General features: G+C 42.2%; 2 protein-coding genes across 2 annotated transcripts in view; one reads left to right on the top strand and one right to left on the bottom strand.

The window, feature by feature from the left end:
- Positions 1-15,062, top strand: part of LOC308107717 (calsyntenin-2-like) — a gene marked incomplete at both ends in the record, with an annotated part of 319,526 nt that extends 304,464 nt beyond the window's left edge. Inside the window, 6 exons of the mRNA XM_080460204.1 lie at positions 1,780-1,991; positions 7,227-7,397; positions 7,530-7,675; positions 11,021-11,144; positions 14,337-14,521; positions 14,856-15,062. Coding sequence (XP_080316330.1) covers positions 1,780-1,991; positions 7,227-7,397; positions 7,530-7,675; positions 11,021-11,144; positions 14,337-14,521; positions 14,856-15,062 — 1,045 coding nt within the window. The remainder of the gene's footprint in view (positions 1-1,779; positions 1,992-7,226; positions 7,398-7,529; positions 7,676-11,020; positions 11,145-14,336; positions 14,522-14,855) is intronic.
- Positions 15,063-22,702: 7,640 nt separating this feature from the next.
- fat3a (FAT atypical cadherin 3a) overlaps positions 22,703-27,985 on the bottom strand; it is a gene marked incomplete at its 5' end in the record, with an annotated part of 118,373 nt that continues 113,090 nt past the window's right edge. Inside the window, one exon of the mRNA XM_080459568.1 lies at positions 22,703-26,781. Within this exon, the coding sequence (XP_080315694.1) occupies positions 26,150-26,781 (632 nt within the window). The 3' untranslated portion in view covers positions 22,703-26,149. The remainder of the gene's footprint in view (positions 26,782-27,985) is intronic.

Here is a 27,985-nt window from a genome sequence, read left to right as displayed (position 1 = left end):
CTTGACTCTGAGTTTGTGTGTGCTTCAATCAATGCATCAGAGGGCTTGTGCTGGAGGATGTCTGCTCTCATTTGTGAGGAACGTGTGCTGGGTTAACGCGCTCGCCGCTTGGCCCTGCTACAAGCTCACAGCGAGTTAGCTCCAGTCCCGGACAGCCGATATGCGTCTGTCCGTCGCAGGCTGCTGCTGGTGGATGTTTGGGCGTTTAAACTGGAGCTATCGCACGATGACAGGCAGGCGGGGAGGGGGCTGACATGCACGTAGGAGAGCTCAGCGGGCACCGCGGCTGCAGGTCCGTGTATGCTGCCTGAACATGACAGAGTGTTTTTACCCCGTCTGAGTGACTGCACGTGCCGCGGTCTGGATCTGGACTGCACAGCTGTAGTTTTAATGCGGCTAAGCGGCCCTGTTGTTGTAGATAAGCTTTATTAGCTGCTGTAATGTTTCACGGTTTTGCATTCTGACACTTTTATATAAAGCAGCTTGTGTGAGAGCTGGAGCCGTTTTGTAAAACGTATTCAAGCACTCCTCTGGCATGTTTTTGTGTATCAAATTGGGAGTTCCCGTACTCATATGGCACCCTTTTCTCTAAAACAAGGCCCGGCCTTGTGAAATTAGTCAGAGGGTGAAGATAAAAGACACCACTGTGACACTCTCATGAAAGGCAAATTGTGCATAGTACATGAAGGTAAAATAATGGAAGACCTGTCGTGGCACTTCGACAGATTCTGTCTTGGCGTAATTACTTACAGGAACAAAACAACATCATCACACACAACAAGTCAGAAAATGTTGCTTGGGAAAATGCAGTAAAGGCTCTTACTGAGGTAAAGAAATGGCTGACTATACAGTTTTCACACTTATTTTCTGTTTTTCCCAAAATACTTGAAAGTACAACCTTGATTTTTGCTGTCTATGTAACCATTAAGACAAGAAACAGCTACCTAAGCAAGTATAGTATGCACTCACTGGCGCTTCATATTTTTTAATCTATACATAAATAGCTAAGCAGCATTCATCTGATTGGTGTACATCAACTAATGACCGACTCATGCCAGAGGCGCAGTCTGCAGAGAGGTAATCCAGGTCAGTGAGCAGAGTGAGACATTCATCCAGGAGATCATTCATACGTTCATGCATCCATCTAATAACCTTCTACACTGCTTTATCCAATTAGTGCTGGAGCCGATCACTGCCGACTCAAGGCAATACCAGGTGCTCGGTGCAAAATGCAGTGAAGAGTCAAAAAGTGAATCATTCGTGGTATTTTCCAGGCTCCGATATGCATGTCGTTACTACTTATAGTGAGGCTTTCATGGTGATGCTACCTTGTCACCACGCTTTCACTGCTGCATCACTAATGTATTATTTCAGATCTCACTGCTGTGTGCTACTTTTACTGAAAATACATTCAAAACAGCAATTACTTCTATCAAAACATTTGCAGTAAATCCCTTACTTTTACACATTGCGTCATCCCATTGGCTGGATTGGATGCTCTCGCCAGGTACTATTGCCCCTCAGGCCATGCATGCTCCATGAGAAATGGCATTAGCCAATGTTACTGCTCAATGCTTTAGACTTGCAATTCACTCTATCGCTAGTAGTTTAGCGACATCTCTGCACTGATTAATTTTTTACCAGAACCTCCAAGCTTGTTGATTTATTTTCATACAAATGACTGCCGTGTAAAATCAATCGTTGTTACAAAAAAACATTTCTGTGTCACCCATATCTCACTCTTCTGCTTTCCCCCCCACCTTATTTTTCGTTCTACAGGTGTTTTGGTGAGGACACTTGCATCACCATCCCCGACATTGATGCAGTGGTGATGGTACTGCAGCCCAGCGAGCCCAGGATCACCATCACAGGCGTGGAGAGAGTGAGCCGGCCAGCCCCCGACTTCAGGGCACAGGGAGGCATCGTTTTGTTCCAGGAACTCCACATCATCAGCACAGTAACCAGAGCAGACAACACGGCACATCACACAGGTGAGGACTATGCTGGTAAATCTATCATGGATAGAATCAAGTGCTAAAACAACAACTCAGTCCATGAGAAGAGATGAGAGGGACGCCAGTGAAAGATGAATTAAAGCACCATTGTCCACTTCTTGACCGTTTCCTTCCAAGTACAAATTTAGAATGGAAGGATTATAGATTGGGAGCAAAGTTTGTCTCATGATTTTCCTCATAACCATATGACCATCTTACCACCTTAACTTACGAAACGCTTACAAACCAACAGGCGCAACTTGGAGTATACCTCTCACAGTTTGAGATACATTTCTCCCACACGTCAACAAATCTGTCTCAAATAAATATTTCAGCATTGCTTTTTTCATATTCATAATACGTTCACTGATTCATGAAGCCAACTGTCTCGCAGAACAAACTTTTAGATCACATAGCATCTCATGAGAAGATGAATCGGTATAGGAGTTTTTAAATCTGGCACATATGCATGTACTGTGAACTCAAGACAACAAAATTTGTGCCTTTGTTTTTACTCCGGTACATTCTTCAGCTTGGTAGAAATAAAACTTTGATCCAGGAGCTACTTGTCAGTCCAATGACTTCCAAGCAGCTCCTACCTGTAGTTCCTAATTGATTCTATGTGTGAGTCCAACAGGTTTTCTTTCTGATCCTGTTCCTACTCTTACTGTGAGGAGATGTAAGCAGTAGCAGCTTTTTTCTGTGTCGCAAAAGAGAAGTTTCATCCAATTTTTCAGATTTGCCAGAGCATTTTATTGCAAATTTAGTTGAAGCAGGTGTTTGGCTCCATCCAAGCTTCCCTCTCTCCCACAAATCAATCAGTAAGGCCAAACCCAAGATCGTTAAGTGACAGACTGCTCTGATCGTCAATCCAGATTTGTTCGTCAACTAGATACCTCAAAGTACCCTCGAAGGCTCATACTGTGTATAAACACCAGAGCTCAGAAAGACTTTTCAAAATGTTGCATCAAAATGAAAAGCAATGTCGTTTTTTTTTGTCTTTTCTGGATATAAAAACACAGAGTATTACAGATACCTGATCAAGAGTACTGCAGTTTCAACTGCAAATAAGGTATTTGCACAACAGTCATTACCTTAATGCCACTGACTCTCCGTCCTTGACAACTGGGATTAAAGTGTGTATCTTTGCTATATTGTTAATGGCAAGGTTAATAAACTAAATAATTGTATAATGTGTTGTCTAAGGAGATTTTTTCACTATTTAATTTTTTCTGCTTTGTATATGTTATGCTCATTTAAGCCTCAACTGTAATTTTATACAATTGCCATTCGTCAAATTGCGTACCCATTCTCAAATGCCGGGTAGCGAGAGTTAAACATTTTAGTATTATATAACCACAAAGCTATTTTTTTTTTTTAATGATTCTCGATTTCAAAAGAAAACCCATCTAACACTCGATTTCACTCCCCTCAGTTCATCTTCTATAGGAAACAAGCACTTTCCCTTTGTGTCTCTTCTTTCCTGATTGGCCAGCTTCAAGCCACACTCTCCTTCAACAGCACTGATGCTTTCAGTCATTTGACTCCAGACTAAGAATCTTTTCAGATGTTAAAAATGATTTCCTCCGAGATGATGTCATCTTGTGTGAACCTGGTCGAAACAAAGTGTTCAAATCAGTCAGAAGGTATTCCTCCTCACAGGACGCCTGTCAACATGCATCACTATCATTGTACCCCAGGGAGTAGTGTAGCAATATATAGAAGGTTATATGTGACATCAAATATGGAATTCATGATCAGCCTCTTAATCTTAGCTGTGTACACTTCAAAATTGAATTTCAGCATGCCACCAGTTGGTACACTCAGTACACCCACTCAGGACAGCCACCTCCTCTCACCGGCAGTGTATGCCAGAGTCTTTTGTTCACATCACCTTGCCAATATGTTGAGTCAATATCCCGCTGCGCAGTCCATCCCTGTCCACAAAGCTCTCTTGGTATTAGGTCTCCGCCTGCTATCTGTCCCCACGCAACCCCCTCATGCTGAGTAAGGCCCGCGCCTACCATGCGACTCGTTCTTTCTGCCATACTGCCTTGACCGGCAGCAAATGAGTATGACATTTAAATCCCGGGGGCTCTGGTCTCATTCAATGATCTGACCGCCGAGGCGGGAACCGCCCGGCTCGGCCCCGGGCCTTGCCGCTGGCGGCCAATTAGGAGCAGATAAGCTGAGCAAGAAGGAGGTCTTAGCCCGCCATTGTGTGTAGCACGGCGGAGGAAGAAGAGCGAGAAGCGGCATTGCTTTCAGGAGTCGATGGAACTCTTTCTGCTGGTGAAATAGATACTCCGGCTGGGGGGAAGAGATTAGCTGGAAGCCAGGCAAAGACACAGAAATAGAAATAAAGAGAGAAGAAACTGGAGAAAAGGCGCTGCTGTGCATATGCAAGATGTGTGTGTGCATGAGTGTGAAAGAGGAAGTCACCATGAAGTTCCATAATGAGAAGATTTTGTGGTCTCTTGGGCTTTAAAGGATTGGTGGTAAAGCGAACATTCCCTTCGCAGTGCATGCGGTGGGTTTCTTTTGGACCGTGCTAATCGTCCCTCACCCTCATCCACACTTTGTCTCACTGTCATTCATTTGTCTTTCCATCGAGCCGACTCAGCACTACCACATTTCTTTCTCTCTCTACCATGCCACATTACATTTTCAAAGCGTATTCTCGCGTCTTTATTCAAAGCCAAGGTTGCCCCTTCTTTCTTTAATTTATCATATTTAATGCTCCACATTTTGAACTGTTTGCTTTATTGGTTTTTCCCTCAGACTTTCTCTTTGAGCTTCCACATTGTGGCTCCCTCATTCTGCTCTCATTGGCTCTCTAAGTCTTGTTTTATCTTCGTTCTTTTCTTTGTGATTCTTTCGAGGCAGCGTTGGCTCTATTTTTTTTCTTGCCACCCACACTGTGGCTCAAAGATCAGTGTTAGCTGCAGGATCACACAAACTGTTCCTGGGACAGAGCGGCACACATACAGCAGTGCTGTAAATGTGTGTGAGCTCGTGTTTTTTAGTTCTGCAAGCAGCATTTAACACCAAGGAGGGCAACACACAGGCCAAAATACAAGCGGAGATATTTGGCAAAACTATTAAAAGACCAATTATTAACAAACACCGGCACATCTGATAATAAAGATATCAAGGAATGCAGTGTGTATGATATGAACATTGATATTTTTGTGCTTTTTCAGTACCATTCACCATTTGCTGCTTCATCCTCTCTCGGTGGAACTAGTGCAGACTGGATCAGGGTTGTCAAACATACAGCCTGCAGGCTAAAAATGGCCCAGAGGACCGTTCAGTCTGGCCCAGGGAAATTTTTTTTAAAGCATTATGAATAGCAAATGAAACTGCAATTCCTAAATAAAAGTTACTGCTGTTGCTAATTTGTCCAATGCGAGTCGCAAACTTACTACTCCCCATGCATACCACGGCAGTAGTAAATAGTTCTTCTGCACATGTGCAAGTACATAGACAATAGCAGCAATGGCAGGATCCAGAGTGGCTTGACTCCCAGTCCAGATTTTTCTGGTAGTTTAATAGTTGAGAGTCAGCCTTAATAGCAATCCAACTTTGTCGTCTGTCCGTATGAATGCCCTTGTACTCTCCATTATTAAAGTTTATAGTGAATTGTTCTCTGCTCACATGTGTGTGGGGGTTCATTACAAAAAACAAACCTACAGCGCCAACTCGTGGCCTGGCAGGCTGACTACTACATTTTCAGGATTTCTGCCGTTTCTGTGTAAACGAACATTGTTTTCTGAAATGGAAATGCAAAAACGATGCGTTTTCACTTGAAATCTTGTCGTGTGAATCTTGTCGTGTGAATGAGGCCCCAGGCTTGGTCAAATCTTTAGGCTTGCCCGTTTTCTGCTTGTAACACATCCAACACTACTTGCTGTCTAATTTACAGTATCTTGTTCATAATAGTGTTATTGATCACTGTATGTGCCCTCCAACTATCATAATCCTAATATAAATATATTACTGAAAGTAATTCTACAATTTACTTTCTAACTTTTTGTCTCATAACGATTACATTGTGTTAGAAGAAGTAACAGATCTACCTGGATTTTCTTTTTGAGAAACAAGATGATGCTAAATTCCAAGTTCAAAAAAAACAACAACACATCATCCCTGCAGCTCTTCTATATTTAACCATTATCAACACTTTTCTCTGGATTCCTTTGATGGGCTGAGAACAGACTGCGTGAATCAACTCGTGTCAATAATGAGAGGCATGCTAACTTCATTAAACATCCCTGCTGCTCAAATCATGGACATCTGAGAGATCAAAACTGTCGTTTGCTAACATTCTGTGAAGAACACAATGATACCGTACCTTCTCTTCAGGGACTTTCTTTCCGTTGGGATATATATTTTTTTGCCTTGCCTCGTCTCAGGACACCAACCCCCCGAGATATCCTCCTCCACCAGACACATGCTTCACATATCTGCCTTTCTCCACTGGGAAGCTGTTAAATGGGCATAGCCGGTTCTCTTCCTCGAGAGCCTCCAGTGAGGGAGAAGGCTTGGTAGCAGAATGAGGTGGAGGCTGGTGCTTAACAGACTGTCAAAGAGCCCCAGCAGCCACCCCGAACCGCCATGATGGGAGCTGTCTGAGGGAACATGATACCTCGGCTGCTCGTGGCGTTTTCTGTGTTGGTAGAGTTCCTGGGTAATGAGAGTCTGATGGTGGGAATAGGTATCTATTGTTCTTCAGAACAAAAAAATATTATTTCTACACATTTCATTTGTTGGGTGTCACAATAATTACACATGTAACAATTAATAAAACAGTCTTGATTGTCACAATGTGTTTGGAATATCATTTCCTGCAGTAAAAGTAAAGGCACTTGAACTGAAGAGTGGCCTCAAGAATGGATTCCAAATAATGACTGATGTGCACATTAAAACTGTGAACACATAATATAATCAGAATAGAAAAATGAACCCAAATACAACATCTTTTATGTTTTGTTTTATTTTCCCTAGCACTCTGTTGTGCTTGTATAAAAACCAAGGGGAAAGTGTGGTGAAGGCAACCTGGTGCTGTCAATTCTGGTCGCCCTCTGGTACAAGTGTCAGTGGAGACAAATTACTGAAGTGTGTGTGTGTGTGTGTGTGTGTGTGTGTGTGTGTGTGTGTGTGTGTGTGTGTGTGTGTGTGTGTGTGTGTGTGTGTGTGTGTGTGTGTGTGTGTGTGTGTGTGTGTGTGTAGCACATCGACCTGGGGTGCTGGAGGAGATCATCCATAACTTGGACTACTGTGATGTTCTGGTTCTGGGGGAGGAGCTTGACCCGGAGCAAGAATCCCTCCAACTGCAACGCAGTGTCCTCCTCGGAAAACACCTCGACGCCACCAACTCCACCTCTGGCATGTCCATATACGGTAAGTTAACTCACCCAAAGCTACATCTGGTGTCTGTTAATCGTGTTTGAAGCTTGTTCCCTACACTTCCCCTGTCATGCTTTTGCTCCATACTAAAGGTAAAATAAAAAAAACCTGACTCTCTCCCCATAGGTGTGGACTCCATGTCCAACTATGAACAGGTGATCCGACAGGTGCGCTACCACAGCTGGCAGCCTGGACAACTAATAGAGAGAAGGTTTCGCTTGACCTGCTCAGAGCTCAACGGACGCTACACAAGCAACGAGTTCAACCTCGAGGTCAGTCGAGGCGATTCGTCACAGATTGTGTGTATCGTGTGGATACTTGGAGTTTGAGCCAGTATCTGGTGTTCAGGATGCAGTTCTGGAAAATAAACATGCCTCATGCTAATCTTCACCGAGATCGTCATCGTCACCTAAATACATTGAAGGTAGAAGTGATAAACTACATCTTTCATCATCTTCATCCTGGTAAACAAGATGAAAGCTTTGTGGGCCTGACCATGATCAAACCTTCCGATCCCTGTTATAAATAATCTCTAACCTTGGCACATTAGAAGGCAAACGTGTTTTCTGGCCTAACCGGAGGAGCAGACAGATCCTCTGCCTGACCCTTCCTGGTTTAATTACTGCTGGCTGGAAAATACTGTTAATCCTGCATATGCAGGTTCTGTAGAAACCCTTCATGTTGTTAACGTTAACAGCAGTGATTCTTCACATGTTGGGCTCCATGCAGAGTAGAAAAGCCTGAACATTGAAATTGTGGACCTCTCGAAGCATTCCTATTCAGGGTTTGAATGTTCTCCAAATACAAATGATGAAAGCAATTCCTGCTTGAAATAACTGCCACCAATGTCAGCCTTGGCATAACTCTTAGTTGTGAATTTGTATCTATGCTAAGCTTGCAGTATTATCACTGTCCGTGTTTTCTTGCACACACACACACACACACACTAATACAGTCATGATGTGCCAGTGAACTACGTCGTTCACCTTCCAGTCAACTACAGTGACAAAAATAAAGCTTGACTTTACATGTCCTTTGCCATTTTTGGACCATTTGCTTCTACTGCTCCCATCATAAATATAGGTTGTGTGATGCTGGTGCTTATGAAGTGAAAAGCCATTTTCTTTCTGAACAAGCTCCTGTTTGATTGTAATGCATCTGAAAAAAATTCTCAATACTCCATGCATTTCTTTTTTTTTTAGAAATCAGTTCCCTTGTAGAGCTTAGTCCTCCCTTCTAGAAAATATAGTCAAGAGAAGTTTTCTTCAACTACTCCTTGCACTGAGTGAACAATAATTATAGCAATAAGCTACCACATTTTCACCACTGTCATAATATTTTTGTACTTTTAGGTTTCAGGGACAGCGGGTGGTTGAAGAGAATATCTATTATAAATACAATGAATGAATGAGTCATTATGCTGAATGTATAAAACTATTAGTTGCATCAAAGATTACTTAAATGACTACTTTAAAACCATGTGGGTTTTTTTTTTTTTTTATAGGCACAGAACAATTTAATGTGGTTAATGCAACTTTGAGTGCCTTCAGTTCAGTCACATTATGTGGTAAATGGTTCTAAACACGAATGACAGCTTCAACACGCCCACTCTTACACTTCATGTGTAACTTAGAGGTGATGTAGGAAAATATCATTGAGAGGTAGATTCAAATACACAATAGTACATGATCTCATAAAGGTTTTGTGCTCGTAATAGCAGCGTATTTTGATGAGAAATCAAGCAGTTTTTAAACACATTTGCACCTTCCTTAACTCAAACTGTGTAGACTATGGAGAGGCACATGCACGGACACATGTGCTCCAACAACAGTATGTTATGAACATTAACAATGAGGGGACTCAGATGTTCGTATGGACAGACGGCCAAGTTGGATCGCTATTACGGGTGTATTCAAAAAGTTCCACCTTGGGAGCCGTTTTCAAATACAGTGGTTGCATTTTCAAAGGCTCCATGCACCCTTGTCGTGTAAACAGACACCAAAGATGCAACAGAAGGCCGTGTAAACAGGGCCTATACAAGCATCACTTAAATATTTTTATGTGATGGCATGATGACTGTTATTTTGCATCATTTCCCTCATTATATTTTGCTACATTGATCGTTCTTGAACAAAACTACTACATGTTGTACCTTTATATGCTGATGATCTCTTTTAAAAGTTTTCTCCTTCTGAGAATTTGTGCTAAAAGCAATTATGTGGAGGGGGAACAATGTTTGAAATTGTCTAACAATAGTTGCAGAAAAATTAGTCTAGAAGTCACCAACCATCTACTGTGCAGGACTTATCCAAGCTCAGGTTTGCAAGGAACTGTAAGTGATCACAACTGACTCTGGGCTGAGGGTAAGGTACAAGGCTGAGACACATTCCGTGCACAGGGAGGACATGCAGCTTTTCACCAAAAGATTCAGGACCAGAATTTAATCTTGGGCCTTCCGCTTATGATTGGAGAGTTCTATCCCACTGCACCAATGTGATGCCCTAAAGTGAAACGATGAATTAATAACAGAAAATTGAAACTGAAATGTAGAAAAACCCAGGAGCCATTAAAAAAAAAAAAAAAAAAAAAAGTCAGAGAATAAAAGTGAGGTTTAAGTAGAAATTAAAAAAAAAAAAAAGGCTCTCTTACCTTGCCTCGTCAAGATCCTCGGGAGTTACAAAGCTAAGGAGTCCAAACAACAAAGGCATTTTCATCCTGCGTAAGAAGTTTGAACAAGTGTGAAGGTCTCTCACTGGCGGATCACAGGAAGCAAAAAGGCTTACTTGAAATAGGCAATTCAGAAAATTAATTATTACTCTAATGATTCAAAGCTGAAAAAAAAAACAAGCAATGAAACATTGATATCACCTCAGAGGAAGCAGTAAATGGCAGCAGGTCTGGCATGAAGCTGGTGGTCTTCATGTGTGTTAAAACCTGGCATTATTCAATATTGGTTTGCAATTGTTTCACATTTCATTGATTGATGGAAATAAAAAAGTGCTTTACGATAATCTAACTCTTGATCTCAGGAGGCACGATTACCTTGCTGCTGAAAATCCAAGGAACAACCTGATCTTTCTTATGAATGTAATCAACTGATGTATTGTATGTGTTTTGGTTTTGCCACGCCTCTCATAATGACTTTTACCCTTTCAACACTCTCCAACACTGAAAAGAAGATCTTGAGCAGAGTCAGACTTCTCTGGAAATGTACTCACTTCCCGAGTAGTACACACATTGTTGGACCCTATGATCAATGCTAAACGTGTCAGTGAACCATGGTTAGTTTCTTGCCCCTTGGTCTGAGCAGACGTTGACTTATTTACACTTTCTGTGTTGTTTACCTCGAGGGCAGCCGACTGCGTTAGTATACAAAGTTTGCACCTTGTAGAGTGTAGAGTAAAATCACAATGACATTTCCCCTCCCTGTATTGCATTGACCCTGTCCGTCCAAACAAGCATAGGTACTCTCTCTCTTCAGTTTTCCCCCAGACTGACTTTTCCAAAGTCCGAACTTTGTTTCAATCTGTCTGCAAAGTATTAACTTTGAAAGTTCAAACATAGAAGTAAGAAGGTGAAGTCTTAATCGCTTTCTGCCTCATCTGTTCCCGATGCAGGTGGGCGTCCTGCACAGTTCAGAAGACGGAGACCATGTTAATCATATGGTCGCTCCACCACAGTACATGCAGCTGGTCCACCATCCATCCATGATCCACGACCTGTACCCCAGCCACAGCTCAGGTATGAGAGTACTCGCCGGCTTGCAACGGTTTCCGAACGAGTGTGGGTTTTCCATCAACTTGGACCACACATGGCAACACGTGTGTTGATTAAGTGGTCGCACAGATGCTCTTTCATAGGAAACATCAATCATTGCATTAAGCCAAGAAGCATTTTTATTCTGTGCCAAACTCATGTCCTAATTAGCTCCAACTTTCAAGTTTTTCCCTTTGTGATCAGCCAGCTCGGATTCAGCCTTTGTGCATTTTTTTTTCCAGCTTTATCTATTTTCAGAAAAGGGAACAAGATACTGAGACGGAGTCGGATGTGGAGACCATCACTGTACCACCTCGCTGCTTTCAATTAATGTGCATGTCAACAACTAATTCTTCCTCTAGTGTCACCGGTGATGATTGTGTAATTAGTCCTTAAGAGGCCAGTGTACATAAACTTTTGTTCCAGAAAGAGTTTGACGGGTATTAACCCCCCCCCCACCCCCCACCCCCCCGTTGTCATATTAAAGTGTGAACGGCTGAGTTACCTCAGACTGTTGAGGTGAAAGTCCAAACTTGTATCAGACCAAATGTTCATTCAAAGAAAATCAGTTGTATAAATGACGTTTCTTAAATTCACAGTACTTTAGTACTGTAAGTGGCAGGTAATTCAGATTATTGAGGCTGAAAACAATCAGTAAACAGTCATGGAATATATGAAAAATAATTGCCTGGCAGAATTTGAAGTGTAATTCGTCAAGAAGATAGTTTGAAATTCTATAAACATCCGTCTAGTTTGATAAGCTGTTATTTCGAACCCATTGAGATTACCATGTGTCAAATAAAAAAAAAATTCAAAAAGTTGCGTTTTCAGCGGCTCCGAGCGCCGCTGTTGTGTAAATGGACGTCAAAACATAACGAAAGTTTTCTATTTTCACTTGAAAATGCTGTCGTGTAAACTGTAAACTGACTGATTTTGTACACTTCTGTGTTCATATTTGTATGTCATATTTCCATTTTAGGGGGGAGGATTACGTTTTTAAATGAAGTCCTGAACAATCCCTCACTCACAGCAGACCCAGTGTAGTGGAGTCCTGAATGTTTCCACCAAAGCTGTCAGTCCAGAGCAATACCGTCACTCACTGCCAGTTGTCAAAAGCCATTTTGGGGAATGTCATAAACGTCCACGTACAGCAAATTCATAGCACACACGGGAAATCTCTGTACGCTGCCCGGAACTAATCACTAAGACATTATTTACGTCCTCAGATTAACAGTTTACATTAAAGGACTTCACACACTAAATCCAAATGCAAGCGTGCGAGAGACATCCTCTAACTTGATACTGCTGATCGGCGCTCCCACAGGAAAGCTTCACTGGTGGAGGGTGAAAGTCTGAGTCTCGGCAGTCGCTGCTGTTAAGAAAGAAACAAAAATGTGTGTGATATGAGTGTTTGTATTTCAGATATCCGTCCCAGGGTAAACACTGAGAGATCCAAGGGAATGCTCGGTTCCACTTTCTAGTTTGTTGTTTCGGTCTCGGCGAATGAGGCCTTCCCAGAAGATGCATAAGACTTCGCTTTACCTCCCTTGGTGTGCGTGTGAGTGATCTGAAGCAGAGAGAACACGGTGGAGAGGAGACACCCTGGTCTTAATCTACCACATGAGATTTAATTATTAATCACACGCTAATGGATTCTACTTAGAATCCTGGAGAGTTCAGAGGCTGATGGCGCTGTTAATGTGTGTGTGTGTGTGTGTGTGAGATAGTCAAAAAGAAGTCAGAATAGCGCAGAAGTTTGGTGGCTGAGTATCAGAGAGTAATCGTTGGCAAAAACTAAAATCAGCAAAAAAAAGAGATGTCCCAGAGTTTGTGGAGTAAACCCCTCAGCCTGAGTCGCATGGGGCCGCACCGAGCTTTAATCCGACGTAGATCAAAAGCTGAGGATTTAGTGTGAAACTCCAGGAACTAGACTGCATCCAATGATCAGCTGGAGAAACCTCTTTGAGCCTCAGCCTCGTTAAGCACACACACACACACAGACACACACACACACGCACACACACACACACACACACACACACACACACACACACACACACACACACACACACACACACACACACCAGGAGGGACTCGTGGTGCGAGAGGGCAGGCGAAAAGAAGTCGTGTTATTTCTGCGAGCCTGAGATCAGAGCAGATGAAATAAACATTTTAGTTCAAGAGAAACCCCTGCGTGTGTGTGTGTTGTGGTTATGCTACTTTGCGTTGCCTATGATACGTCTTGTCCTACACTCAAACCAAAATTAGGTGGCTTTAAGTTTGCGGGTGTTTCTTTTCTTTGGGAGTTACTTCGTTGCACTGAAGATGAATTCAGCTCAACGCTTCCTTCTTTAGTAGTATGGCTGCTACCACTGCTCAGGTACAGAGCAAAGACATTGTTTACACCTTGTATTGGCATTAGAACTGTACCCTGAAACAGAAAAACACAAGTTATTACAGTATGTTAATACAAGCAAAACACACTCTTAGTCGATTATATCAAAGGTTTGATAAAAAAAAACAATAATTAAAATCTTGAAGTTAAAGTTGTTACTGCGTCATAATTACAGTCGCTAACCCAGTTTGGAATCCATTTCAATCTGATAATTGTTGACATTTACAGTGCTTGCTGTACTCTCTGCTCCAGTTTCAACCCCCCCCCCCCCCCCCCCCCCCCCACGCCCTCACCCTCACCTCGTTCATCTGAGTGTGAATCCAGAAGATCTCAGGATTTCAGGACTTAACTTTATATGCTTTTCATAATTATTAAAACTTGGCTGAGTGCTTAATAATAACATTTGTGTGAGATTATATTTTCACTTTTCAGACTTCAAAGAGTGATCTCCAAAACAGCAACAATGACTCATTTGTAGAGCGACACCAAATACAGTCGGGGGAACATTTTAGAGTTATCACAGGATGTGTGATCTTTCAAAAATGTGGAAAGAAGGCGTATATGAGTTGTATCAGTGGAGGTGCACATCCCAGTGTTTTATAAGCTCCCTCCTGTCTGCTATTTTTACGTGTTTACTAAGTGAAGTTCTGCGGTACACGTCAACGTCTTGCAAGTCTCTGAAACGATGGCGGGTTAGTTTTGAGCATATGGCGCAGATGCTGAAAGACAAGCAGCGACCGATCACTTTGTTTTATTTACAGCTCCATCCTCTCTGCTCTCAGGTGTGCCGAGTGCTGCCACTGTGGTGATCGTGATGTGCATCGCCGCCCTGGTGGTGGTGGTGGTTCTGGGCATATACCATATCCACCTGACCCACCAACAGGAAGTGAAGCTGGCAGAGACGACGAAAGAGACCGACGGGACCTGGGACGACTCTGCCCTGACTATCACGGTCAACCCAATGGAGGTAGGAGAGAAGTTACCCCTAAAAATGAGGAAGAGTTGCTCTCTGTTTAATTAAGGAACTATTGTTGGATTTTCTCACCTTTAAAACTCCAGACATGACATTTTGAAATCAAACTTTACATTGCAACCATAAAGTAGTTAATATTTGGCCACAAAATCTGAATTTGTAGCCATGAAATGGTAATTTTTGGCTGTGAGATAGTAATTTGTGGCCATAACATGGTAGTTTGTGGTTCCAAAATTGTAAATGAGATTTTGATTTCAGATGTTGTGTCGAGGGCTTTGTATAAAAACACATTTTTGACGGGTGGAACTTCAAATACTTCTCAATGCAGAACCTGGAGGAGCCCCAGGCTGCAGAAGAGGAGGTCAGTGAGGAGGAGGAAGACGAAGAAGAGGAGGATGATGACGATGAGGAAGAGGAGGATGATGACATCACCAGTGCTGAGTCAGACGACAGCGAGGAGGAGGCAGACGTCCAGCTACCCAGGATGCAATGCAAGAAGGGTCAAAACTGGGACAAAACAACAATATCTTATTAAAACACACACGCGCGTACACACACACACACACACACACACACACACACACACACACACACACACACACACACACACACACACACACACACACACACACCGATAAGCATCCTGCCACCCGTCCAGACTGAAACATCAAATCAAAGATCAAATGGCTGAAACAAAAAGACTTTATGTGACGCTCATGCTCTAAAAATGAGGTAATAGTTCCCCCTACTGGAAAGCCACAGAGAAACACACACACATACACACATACACACATACACACATACACACATACACACATACACACATACACACATACACACATACACACATACACATACACATCCACACACAGAGAGAATCACAGAGCAAAGATTTCAATTATAGCCTGGTCCTGTTTTGTACCGCTGATCAAAAAAATAATATGCCACTAAAACTTCCTACTTCAATCAAATGACTGTCATCTCTCACAAAAAGAATGGCTCGCCAAATTTAGGTCATTCCCCAAGAGACGTTTCCTCTCATCTCAAATCTGTAGGCAACGTTGTTATGAAACCAGTTTTGTCAGTTAAACTCAGCATCATGTATTCAGTTTGATGTGTCCAATTTCACCGTGACATTTCTGATGTCCCATAAAGAGAGAGAGAAAAAAAAAGAAGATGCAAAACAGCTTTTATTTAAGTGAAGAAAAAAAAAAAAGACTTGCAAACGTAAAGAAATGAGACTATTTTTGGTTTGTATACTTCATGTTATTTATCAGTCTTTATTCTTGCCTCCGTAGGCAAAGCCAGGTGATTTTACAGAAATAGCATATTTTCAATGGTACTCAAAAGCAAACAAATAAAAAAAAAAAAGAGGAAAAGGTTTAAAAAAAAAAAAAGATGAATGTGGTGTCGCAGACGTCGTGTTGAAACCGGTCGAGGGGGTCTTGAGGTTTTGGGAAAGCCAGAGGAGTCTCCTTGTACATTTTTATACGCTCCTTTCTTGTAAATAGTGAGTATAGTAGGTGACACCCCCTCCCCACACCCCTCCTGTTTGCCTCCACCCCACCGAACTGCCCTCATGACATCCACCTCCTCTCCAACTGTACACAACACACACGCACGCATACACACACACACACACACACACACACACACACACACACACACACACACACACACACACACACACACACACACACACACACACACACACACACACACAAACGCCACCTCTCCATATATATGTAAGACACCCTGAAACCCTTAGCCTGCAGGAGTCCCACCAGAACCGACCCCTGAGTACCCCCCCGTGTGTGTTTCTAGCTCCGTGTTCAAATCATTCCAGCTGAGGTCGACCAGGGTTTTTGCTCGCGCAGATGTGCCACTGCCTTCTGAAGCAGCAGGGTCACATGGTTGTGTGGGGAAGAAGGAAAGACAACGGTGTAATGAGTCTATATTTAACTGAGAAGGACTTCTCAGCTGTGGCCACAGACGCAAAGACGCAAACAAGTAGAAGCCAATCGAAGAGGAAGTTCTGCTACGAAGCTGTTTAAACATGGACACTTTACCACCAAAATATGTCTTTTTTTTGAAATAAAGAAGCTTTTTGATTGCAATTTGCTAAAAAAAAAAAACAACAACAAACAAACAAAAAACCATGTTCACAAAAGAAATGACACATATTCGAAGTAGAGGAACGTGTTTGTTGAGACAAATTGTGTATTGTAAAACTTATTTTTTTCAATAATGGATCGATTAAATCTGTGTATATATTTTAAAATGCGTCAATTAAAATCACAACTTTACAGATTGTTTTGCTCATTAGGGACAGGAGGCACAGGGTAAGATTCAAGTTATTATGACTGAAGTGATTCAAGAGCAAAGAATGTATGAGGAGAGAGAAACCACGAGGGTCAAATTCAGACTGAGAAAAGCTGTTAGTACGGATTGTGTCATGATCGTCATACTAATATGTTTGTATATCAGAGTTAGTTATGGGTGATTGGATTTATCGTGGATGAAATTACAACATAGCCAAGAGTTTAACACGTTGTTCTGAACACGTAATGAGAGACCAGTCAGTTAATGGGAATTTACCAGCTCCTCACGTCGTATTCTGGCCTCGTTTTAAGCTGACGCTGGTAAATATAGTAGCTTGAACTTGGAGAGGCTGGTTAAAACTGTACATTGAGACAAAAAACCCACTGTCCCATGTGGACAAAACAAAGGCAAATCCATCCTTTCTGTTCGATACTAGTTAGATTACTTTGCTGCACAGAGACGACCATCACTGCAACAACAGCAAACTTTTTTTTTTTTTTTCTTTTCCCCAAAACTTTTAACTCTCAATGAAACGCAGCATTAATGGAAGAAATTTAGAGCCAGGGACTGGTGTCGCATTATATAAATCCCCCCGCATTAGCCGGTGCTCGAGGAGTTGTGAAGTTGCGGGGTGGGACTTTTAGGGGGGGGGGGGGGGGGTACGCATCTGGCAGTGTCACATTTGACGTGATCCAAGAAACCCTCGTCGTAAAAGGTGCTTTCCACCTCGAAGTGAAAGGGCATTAATCTCTGGCCATCCCCAGTCTAGTCTAACCTTTGACAGGTAAAAACATCCAGAAAGTTTTATGAACAGAAAATGAAAAAAAAACAAAATAAAAAAAGATCTGCGTGTCGACATGGAAGTCGTTTGGTCCAAAGTCACGAACACTGGGGAAAAAGAAGATGTCCTCCTGTGGGTAAAGCTGGGAGAACCCACTGTTAGTGTATACTGTAGCTCTACTGTATGTTCATGTAAAGATCTCATATGTTGTTTGAAGCGTTTTCCTCATCTACTGTGACACCTGATCTTGTGACGTCACCTCCCTTCCTTGCACCCCCCACCCCTCCCCCCCACCCCCCCCCCTTTGAAAAACCTTTTGGTGGATTTTGCATCGGCCCAAGCCCTAATGTTGTCCTGAAACTTGTTTTAGAAGAGGACGATGAAATTAAACATCGAAACCTTGTATAATGTGTAAAAGGTTTTCTTTTTTTGTTTTGTTTTCTTTATTTATTTATTTCTTTATTAATTTATTTACTTTTTCTCTGGACTCTTTGGTCTGTTTTCCTTTAGAATGGTCACTACAGCACTTTCTGTAAATTGGCCAATAAAAACTTGTTTTGGAATCGAGCGGTGGGTCTCGTTTTTGTGTTCTGGTCAGTGCTTCTGCTCACCGTCGTCCTCGATGTACAGGAATGTTTTACTAAAAGTGACAGGGCGCAAGCAGTGACGCAGAAATGTGTGACGTCAAGCTCCACGCATGAAGAGATCGCGCTACACTCAACGGGAATAAAGATTTAAAGAAAGTCTGAAGGTAAAACTTTGTGTCTGCCAAGTAACTTTTTTCATTAAAATAAAATTCCTCAAGAGTCGCCAAAGTAACCAAATTCGATCATCAATTTTCCAAATGACTTATCCTCTTTGGGGCAAGATGAGGCACTGATCCCCTCTAGATTACATTTAGTTCAGTAATAAAAGAGTTTGTACTGAATCAAATTGTCCTTTTGAGCAAGAAAAAACGATAAATATGGGATTGGTGGATAAAATATGAATCGCATGCAGGCTTTTATTTTACTGTCACCAAGAGAATTTCTTCCTGTTTACATCCATCCATCTTCAATACCACTTTATCCAAAGGTATTGAACAAGTAAGGTTTGTTGTTTTTTTTTTTTAAAGCTTGCCAAATGAGAAATGATGAGGCTCCACTCTTTCTGAAGACATTTCCAAGAACAACAACGGAATTGCTCATTAATCAACTTTGTTTTGTTTTTTTACTCTGAACTTTGCAGTTTTGGTTGAGTTTCACTGTGGACAGGCTGAACACAATGTGAACTTCCTCTTGCTTCTCCATCATCGACGTCCACCAGTCCCAACGTTTGACTCTCCAGACTCCTGATCATGTATTCTAACACGCCGGCCACTGCAGTGGTGTCCCTCCCCTGGTGATTGCTTTACAGTTTTGGCCCTTTTGTGGTCACAACACGACGTGATCGGCCTTGAGCTCCGTCCTCAGCTGACTCTGGACGACTCTGGCCAGCTCAGCCTGAATCAGAACACCAAAGATTTGCGTACTGAAAATGGTAAAGCTGCAGGAATTCAAGCGAACATGACCATCATGCCAATGCCAGCCCCCGCACTGCGAGGCCATCTGTTTGAAGAAGTCAACACACACACGGGGGAAACAAAATGATAGTAAGAGCTGCTTTAACAGAAATATACAAAATCTGTTTCCGACCAAAGCAATGCTTTGGCCACTAGCGGGTGCTGTTTGTTTGTTTTTGTAATGAAACCACACACACTCGCACACGGAGAACGATAACTATCAAACATCAACAATGACGAGTACGCCGACATTCGTATGAACGGACGAAGTCGGATTGCTATTAGTGACTCTCGACCATAACACTACAAAGTCGCAGGAGAAGATGGATCGGGAGTCATGACACTGTTGTTTGTTGTTATTTTCAATCTCAAGTTCCATGAAGATGGAGTTGGAGCATTGTTTTTTAAAAAGTTCCACCTTGGAAGCCATTTTGAAAAAGTTGTGTTTTCAGTGGCTCCGAACGCCGCTGTCGCATAACCGGACACCCAAAACATTACGGAAGCCGTCCATAGTCACTTATAAATGTGAATGAAACTTTGCCCAATAAATAACCTCCGAACAACCTCCTGAAATAACAGATTTCTTCCCCTCAGAACATTAAAGACATTTCCTCAGATTTTTAAGCTCCCTTTCCAATAATTTGTAAAACCAGACAAATTCTGAGATGCATAACATTTTCACAACTTTTATTCAACATACAAAAAATCCCTGACCTGTGCCAGAAAGGATTATGCTGGATAAAATAATCCCTGCAATCAGGGGAATGTAATGTCCTTCTGCTTGATGACCACACACCCCCCCCCCCCCCGAGCTTTAGGGATTCAGTCCAAATGAATGGTCGTGATTATTTGTTAAACCTGTTACAGTTCAAGTGTCTCAGCTGCAAAGCTCGCCAGCCTCATCTGCTGCTAACAAATTGACTTAATTTTGAACCGGGCCTGGGAAATTAAGTTGGCGAGCACATCCTCCTCGGCAATACGAGAACCGCTGAGTCATGATAGCGTCGCTTTGACAAGAAGCGACTCAGCAGGACGAACGCTTCGATTTAAACACAACTGTGATTTCATCCATCCATCCATTTTCTTCCGCTTATCCGGGGCCGAGTCGCGGGGGCAGCAGTCTAAGCAAGTAAGCCCAGACTTCCCTCGCCCCAGACACGTCCTCCAGCTCCTCCGGTGGGACCCCGAGGCGTTCCCAGGCCAGCCGAAAGACATAGTCTCTCCAGCGTGTCCTAGGTCTGCCCCGAGGCCTCCTACCGGAGGGACATGCCCGGAACACCTCCCGAGGGAGGCGTCCATGGGGCATCCGAAACAGATGCCCGAGCCACCTCAGTTGTGGTGAATTGGTATTGGGCGACTTGCTGATAAGTGACTTTGTGACTCCGAGGTCAAAAAGAACCATCAAAGAATATCCTGCTATGCTCTTTTACGCACTCACACGCCAATAGAAAGAGTTGCCAATGCAAAGTGCTCACGCACGACTTGGAACAATTTGAGCTCAGCGTCTGTCTGGAACACTTCTGGAAAATCACAGCCAGGAATCGAACGGCTGAATATTAGAGTACGACCCCTTCGACGAGTTCTCTCAAAGTCCTATCCTCCAAAACATCCACACCAGTCATCTGTATCCATTTCACTCAGATAAACCTCCCCGCACTGCCGAACACCTCCACAGAGCCTGTTACAGCGGCGCTGCATTACCATCTTGTGGCCGTTTGAAGATGCAGCAGAGCATCACTTTTGGAGGGAATTCTTTATAATACTGCTTTTCTTTGTGAAAAGAAGGTGTGTGTTTTTGTGGAAGGAAGGAAGGAAGGCTATCTTTTCCACATTTGCTCGATCATGGTCCATTTCTGGAGGTACGAAGTGGCAAAGTTATCAGGACATATTAGAAAACTTTTTTTTTTTTAAATTCATCCTATATCAGAATTAGAATTGTCTTTATTGACATTGTTTAGTCAAAAATCCAGGTAATCGTGGGTGCAGTCTGTGCAGGGTGCAGTACAAGAAGAGGTAGAACGCAGACTGCATAATGAATGCTAGATTAAGTACAAACACTGGAATTAAAAAAAAACCACTCAGATATACTAAAAGAACAAGATAAAAATACAAACACATGGATAATGTGTGTAAAGTAAATGCTATTGTTTGATGTGTCTGTAACTCTCCTGTTTTTGTTAGAAACCAAAAAAGGCTCGTAAAGTCAATGTATTTTTACTTTAACTTGCTATAAGGTTGATTCATTATAAAGTACATTATTAAAAGGTTTTGCAGTCAGAAGATTCCAGTTGTACATTTAGACGTAGTTGTTTGGAGTCTGATTGTTGCATGGCTGGGTTTTCTCCAGGTACAGTTTCCTCCCACGCTAAAAAAAAAAGGCGGGACTTAAAATAGAATAGCTTTAATGGAGGCTGTTTGTTCCAATTCACACAGAAATAATAAACATTTTAGAAAGACATTTTATGGAGAAATGTGTGAGGAAACAAGGTCTGAGCTGAAATATGGAGGTCTGAGCTGTCAATGAGCAAAAAGGATAAAAGACTGATAAAGAAAATCAAACAATAGATTGCTGAATTATTGTAGCATCACTAAAACTTAGGGAAGCTTGTGTTAACTAGTTTGAGCTCAGCGTCTGTCTGGAACACTTCTGGAAAATCACAGCCAGTATTCATGGTTTCTTTAATCGCTCATGGAAAACGTATTTGCACATGCTTAAGAAGGACATATTTGACCTAAATTTCATATTCATGAAACTATTCACATACTTCTCACAAGCCACCATAATCATATCCAGACTGGGTTTGAAGAGATAAACTCCACAACAAAGGGAGATATTCAGAGCTCAAAATATAATCAAATGTTAAGGTTTCATTTCAAGTAATTATTCACACTGATTTATGAAATCTGTGTGGTTTTGAGAATATTTTTTATTATTTCCTTCGGGGGGGCACGAAGGAAAACATTTTTAATTTGTCCATTTCCTTGACTGAAGGGTACGTTTGAGAAAAAGTTCAGGTCATTTACCACTGGGTGGTGCTGCTGAGCCAGTGGCATCGTGGAGAGCAAAGAAGCCAAAACATCCCTGTGCGCTCTGTGAGGCCTGCCACTCTGCGGGAGGAACAACTTAGAGCTGTCTTGAAATAAATTTTATTCTATTCCATAATATATCAAGGTTTGTATTTTTTTTTTACAGTGGAAATAAAGTCTTGATTAGTGTCAAACTGAAGCCTGAACAACAACTCCCTCTAGTGGTTTGCTTATACTGCACATGTACGTCTTTTGTGAGCTCCCAGTAGACCTGCAATTTTTTATATATATATATATTTTTTTTTTCTGATTTATTAATGATCCCATTTAGGATTTCGACACTGAGTCAAGAAGCAGGATCACTGAACAGACTCTACATTTTCTTGCTTCTTGTTTCATTCTTGGATGAATGATGCTGAGGTGTGATGTGGGTTATAGAAAATGATGCACTGCAGAGATTTATTTCACGACTTACCTCACAAATAAACACAAGTGACATAGTGAGCAAGAACAGTTTTATTTTCTGAACTGATTTTGAAAAAGAAAGTAAAAAAGAAAAGAAACAAAAAAGCCCCCGCTCTCTTTGTACAGTCAGTTTCGGTGAATCGAGGGACACTGCCTCATGAGTTTGAAGACAGAAAAAAATCAAACAGAACTGAAAACTACATTAGCAATTTCTTATAACATTCCAGATGAAAAACAATGATGTATAAAAGAGCATTACTGTAAACATTAAAAAAAAAAACAACAACAAAAAAAACCTAACATTGGCTGTGATGTCTGAATGCGTCACTGTGCAAAACTCATCTAAAATATTGAATTGGCATTCAGGTGGAAATACAAAGCGATGCTAAAAAAAAATAAAAATAACATGGAGCAAAGAGTCAAGTGGCAGAGGAAGAACAACGTGGCTGATATTGCAAAGTCTCCACATTTACATGAAACAGTCCAACAACAACAAAAAAAAAAAGAATACACACCCAAAAGGCAGTTCAGAATTGCAATTCCATATCTACAAAAATCTGCATTTTAACAACCTAGCTATGTACACTGTACAGAGATTCCAACACAAACATACATCTTTAACAAAGAAAGGTGGGGGGTGGGGGGTGGGGGGTGGGGCGGCTCGCCCGAGCACTTCAGGCAGTTTGTGATGGAATTCGCTGACGATGTGAAGCGTTCCGGACAATAGTGACCTGGATAAGGCTTCGACTTCTGCCTGCCTGACCATGCTACCAAGTACCAGAAAACACTGGAATGCAAAGTCTACAACAATGTGTTTGCTCCACGTGGCTTTTTTGAAAGGGAACCGAGTGACCAGATCAGACCGATGGACGGAACACATGATGGGCGATCCCCCCCCTTTTTTTTTCGTTCTTCCTTTTAGCTACGAATTGCCGAATATTCCAAAATCTGCCTTGCCACTGTGTCTTTTATGGCGTTTCATTCCTCATTTGAGGAGCAACTAACATTTAACATAACAAACGCCCTTGAAAAGTATATGGCTCATCAAAATGGTGACAAGCCAAAGGGCAGGTGCAAGATAACTCAATCACTAGTGCAACATAAGAAAAGCAATCTACGGAACAAAACAAAGAGCGACTGTTGTTGCCAGAATCCACTTTTATCTGAATTTTTACTTACATTTTCTCTTTGGTCATGGATTAATTAAGGAATTTTTAAGAAACTAGTTGTACAATGTGGGTATGTTATTCTAATTGACAATGGCGGGCTTCACAGACGTACCCCAAGATGTTAAATTGTCGGAATTTTATTCAAATTGAATAGTCCTATTTGGCTTTAAGTATGTCATGTGTTTTAAGTTGCCTGTCTTGTTCTATATCTAACATGGGCTAGTAAATCACAGTGCTGGGAAGTCTTTAACCCCACCTTCATTTTTGTTTATGTTTCACAGAATTACGTGAAAAGGTTTCTCTTCCCTTTGTTACATTAAAAAAAGTATTTTTTTTGATAATCACTAGCTGCAGCTGAAAAATAAAATTATAAAGCTGGAAACTGTCACATATCAACTCTGTAACTCCACAATCCACAGGCATCCCTCACAGGACTTAATGAACCAGAGGGTAACTTAGAAAATATATTCATATACGAAAAAAAAACAGCTCTCCAAAGCCTGAACTTGTCAGTCTCCACTGTAATTTGCTCCCTGACGCAGCAGTCATGTGCTTTTTTCATGGTCCCTTCTTAGTGCATTTGGTCCTCTAGTGTTAATGGGTTCAAATGGCATCGCATCGAATGAAAGAAACAACATGGATAGAGACAAAAAAAACAACTATGTTTGTATTTTCATAGTGTACTATTGCAAACTTGAGCAAGTAATGTTTGTCTAATTAGTACATCTTGTTATGGAGAGGGAAAGTGCCTCATCAGTTGGAAGTAAGCTTTTAGGAACATGTCTGGCAAAATCTGGTGGTGAACCAAGTTAGAATGTCCCAATGAGTTCATCTAAACCAGATACCGACAAAGCAGTGCAACATGGTACCTGCTAAACATGAAGAAACTCTGAGGCTCCGTTTACACCACGACGCTCTAAGTGACAACAACTTGTCTGTTAAAAAGAAAAGAGTTGTGTTTACGCTGCAGCGGCAGACGCACTGACAATGATGTAGTTAGTATGCCTGGCCACGAGAGGGCACTGTTGCATGTCTTTGTAATGAAACCGCAGACAAATGTGTGCAGAGAACAATGTCCTCTAAACGTTAACAAAATCGAGAATATCCAACATGATGAATTGGATGCTATTAGGGTTCAATCTCAACTAAAAAAACGACTGAAAAGTTCCACCTTGGGAGCCGGTATAAAAAAGTGACGGTTGCAGGGACTCCGAGTACCATTGTCATGTAACCCTATTTAATTGCATTTGTTAAATTTGAAAATGGTGGTCAGTGAAATACACACAAAACATGAGAAAGGGGTTAAATACTTCTTCACAGCACTGTAGGTCTGTATCTTCAGGGGAAAATCTATTTCAAATGAATTAATTAAAGCTGTATACTGAAATATGCGAAGAACATTTGAAGAGAATTGCTGTAGATCCCACCGTTGCTGTTCCCAGCAACCAACAATGCGAAGCCTGAATGTCAGAGTTCAGTGGATATAAGCAACAAGAGCAGCTCTGAGCATTTCACTCGCAACTTAATCAAAAAATTATTTTAGAGGGTGGCACAAATATCAAACTTTTTTTCCTTCTTCTTTTCACCTCTTTTCTGTTTGAGGCGGTGGGGCACTGGAGGAGCAAGCACATTCCCTATTAAAACAAACAAATGGCTTTCCCGAAACATTGTTACCTACTCGTCATCTGTGAGGACGCGGTTCTTTTACAAAGTCTGTACAAGCTCGGAGCACTACAAAGTTTACAAATCCAGGAGGAAAGAATAAAGTGGTGTTTTGTATCTTTCTTTCTTTTTTCTTTTTTTTTTGTTCAGTTTCTTTTGTTTTCTTAAAAAGTAGTGGTCCGGTGGGGCTTCGGTGAAGGAGCAGGGAAAACAGACAACCTTCTCACTTACATGATTGTCCCTTCTGTTTTCGTCAAATTCTCACCGCCGCATCTGTAATTATCACCGTCTTCCAAATCAACCTTGTTTACACGTTCCCTCTGCCTTTCTTTTCACATCACATGTAAAATCTCTGTTATGAGAACAGGAAGGACACTTCTGACTGTTCTGAACAGTGGGGGACAGGACTGACAACACAATGAGCTTGTTTTTCTCATGAAACCCACAAACGTGTTTCCATTTGTGGGCTTGGTTTTATGGGAGGATAGTATTTGGGACATGATTTTTTAAAGTCATTGACATAGAATATGGTTGTAGCAGTGCTGTCAAGGACTTCCTTCCCCTTTAGATAACATCTGTTTGTGCATCTTCTATCTGTACCGCTGCTCCTTCTGACCCATAAAATGCCCCAAAACGTCCCTGCAATGGTCAATCCATCACACCTCAGTCTGTTGCTGTGAATCGGTGATGATGGTCACTCCTCGACGAAGCTCGTCAATACTGTCAAAGTCACTACCGTGTTCAGAGTCGTCAAGCCCGCAGGGGGTCGACATGTCCGAGGCCGACGACGCCCCGACAGACAGTCTCATGTTTAATGACACAGAGTCATCCGTATCCCCGTTCCCTGGTGTAACCCCGCCTGCTGAAGTGCTGAAGTCCCCATGGGGCGCCTCCCCAACAGGTAGCTGGTGGGGCGGCAGGTACTGGCTGGGGTGGAAGTGCGGCCGGGCATGCTGACGCCCGGTGCTGCCAGAACTCAGCGTGCTCTCCTTGGAGACAGGCGGGTTGGCGGGCAGTGGCGTGTACGGTTCAGGGTAGTCCTCGCCTGCAGGCAGTGGAGGCGGCAGCTGGTCTTGGCTTAAGAACTCCTCCTCGTGTGGAGGGGGGTAGTCGCTGTCGATGTCGTAACCCCCCAGGTAATAGTCAGATTCCAGTTCACGGGTGCTTCCTGCAAGGCGAGGGGCCGAACCAACTGCCTCGCTGCCAGGTCCTGCCTCGTAGCCAGGCACCTCTTCAATGTCTGACAGCCTGGTGCTTGGCATCCAGTCTGACGTGTCCCAGTGATATGCTGGACAGCAGAAGGGGAGAAAGTTAGCGACAATCTCCTCGAGACGAGTTTCACATTGAACTTGCATCAGCAAACTTGACCCAAGCTCTGCGCTTCACATGCCTTCAGAAAGCAAGGGGAACGTTAGACTTGAGAACAACAATACAGGAATGGGTTGGAGGTCGAGCACATGACAAGGCACGACCTGTACAGAAAACACGTTAGGGGTTCAGAGGGTATGTCACATGCACAGTAGGGGTCTTGGAAGGCTGGTTTCACAGGTGTCATGGCATGCTGAGTTCCATGAAGAAGTGGCAGCATTCAAAACGAGTTGAGAGGCTCAAAAAAAACAACAACATTCATTCATTCATTTCAGTTAAAGTGAAGTCGTATGAGGCAGATGTTCCTATTGGTCAGCAGAACAGAGTAAAAATATCAAAACTCCAGAATGGTTGGCTCGTTTGGACATAGCAAACATTCAATCCTGTCTGCTTCATAGAAATCTGCCTGAGGTGACTACATCTGTCACTCCTCAACAGGATAATTTGTTCCAGGCTCGGTTTGATTTAACAGAGCCTTGTGTGGAGCTCGAAGATTTTGGCTCAGAAAGTAACTAAATTAGGTCGTGGTTGTGGAAGATGTGCTGTTTCTAGTCAATGGAACTGTATGATGACGGTACTTGGGTAAAGGGTGAAAGGTCTTCAAAAGCACATGAGTAAGTGCAGTAGATCAGATTTTATTAGTTCTTTATTAGTTTATTAGATGCCTCCTACCTGGACAAAAGGGACAATGCATCGACATACCTCACATGCCTGACATTCATGTCTATTACTCCATTGAAGGAAAAAAAACATTCAGTAGTAGTGCCAATGTGGAGCCAATTTTTGTTTTTTCAAGACTGATGACTCAAATGCACAGTGACTGATATATATATATATATATATATATAGGCTAGAAACTCAAATAGCAGCAGCTCACAGTGCATCTGCTCACAGTCAGACAGAGATTGGATTTATGTATCGGCACATTGACCTACGACTTACTTAACTTACTGAATCCCCCAAAAAATAGAATGTCTACTGAGAACCTCACAGCAAACTGCGGGTCTTCTGAAATACTTCTGGACGGATCAATAAAGGACGTAGTTGTTTTATCACAGCTACAGCCAGAATGCTTCCAGGAGTTAAAAAATGACATTTAAGTTAAAAACAAACAAACCAGGCAA

The sequence above is a fragment of the Lipophrys pholis genome (assembly GCF_963383615.2).
Source record: "Lipophrys pholis genome assembly, chromosome: 3".
NCBI classification, from domain to species: Eukaryota; Metazoa; Chordata; class Actinopteri; order Blenniiformes; family Blenniidae; genus Lipophrys; species Lipophrys pholis.
The sequence above is the reverse complement of the archived record's forward strand: the minus strand, read 5'-3'. Positions and strand labels throughout refer to the sequence as shown.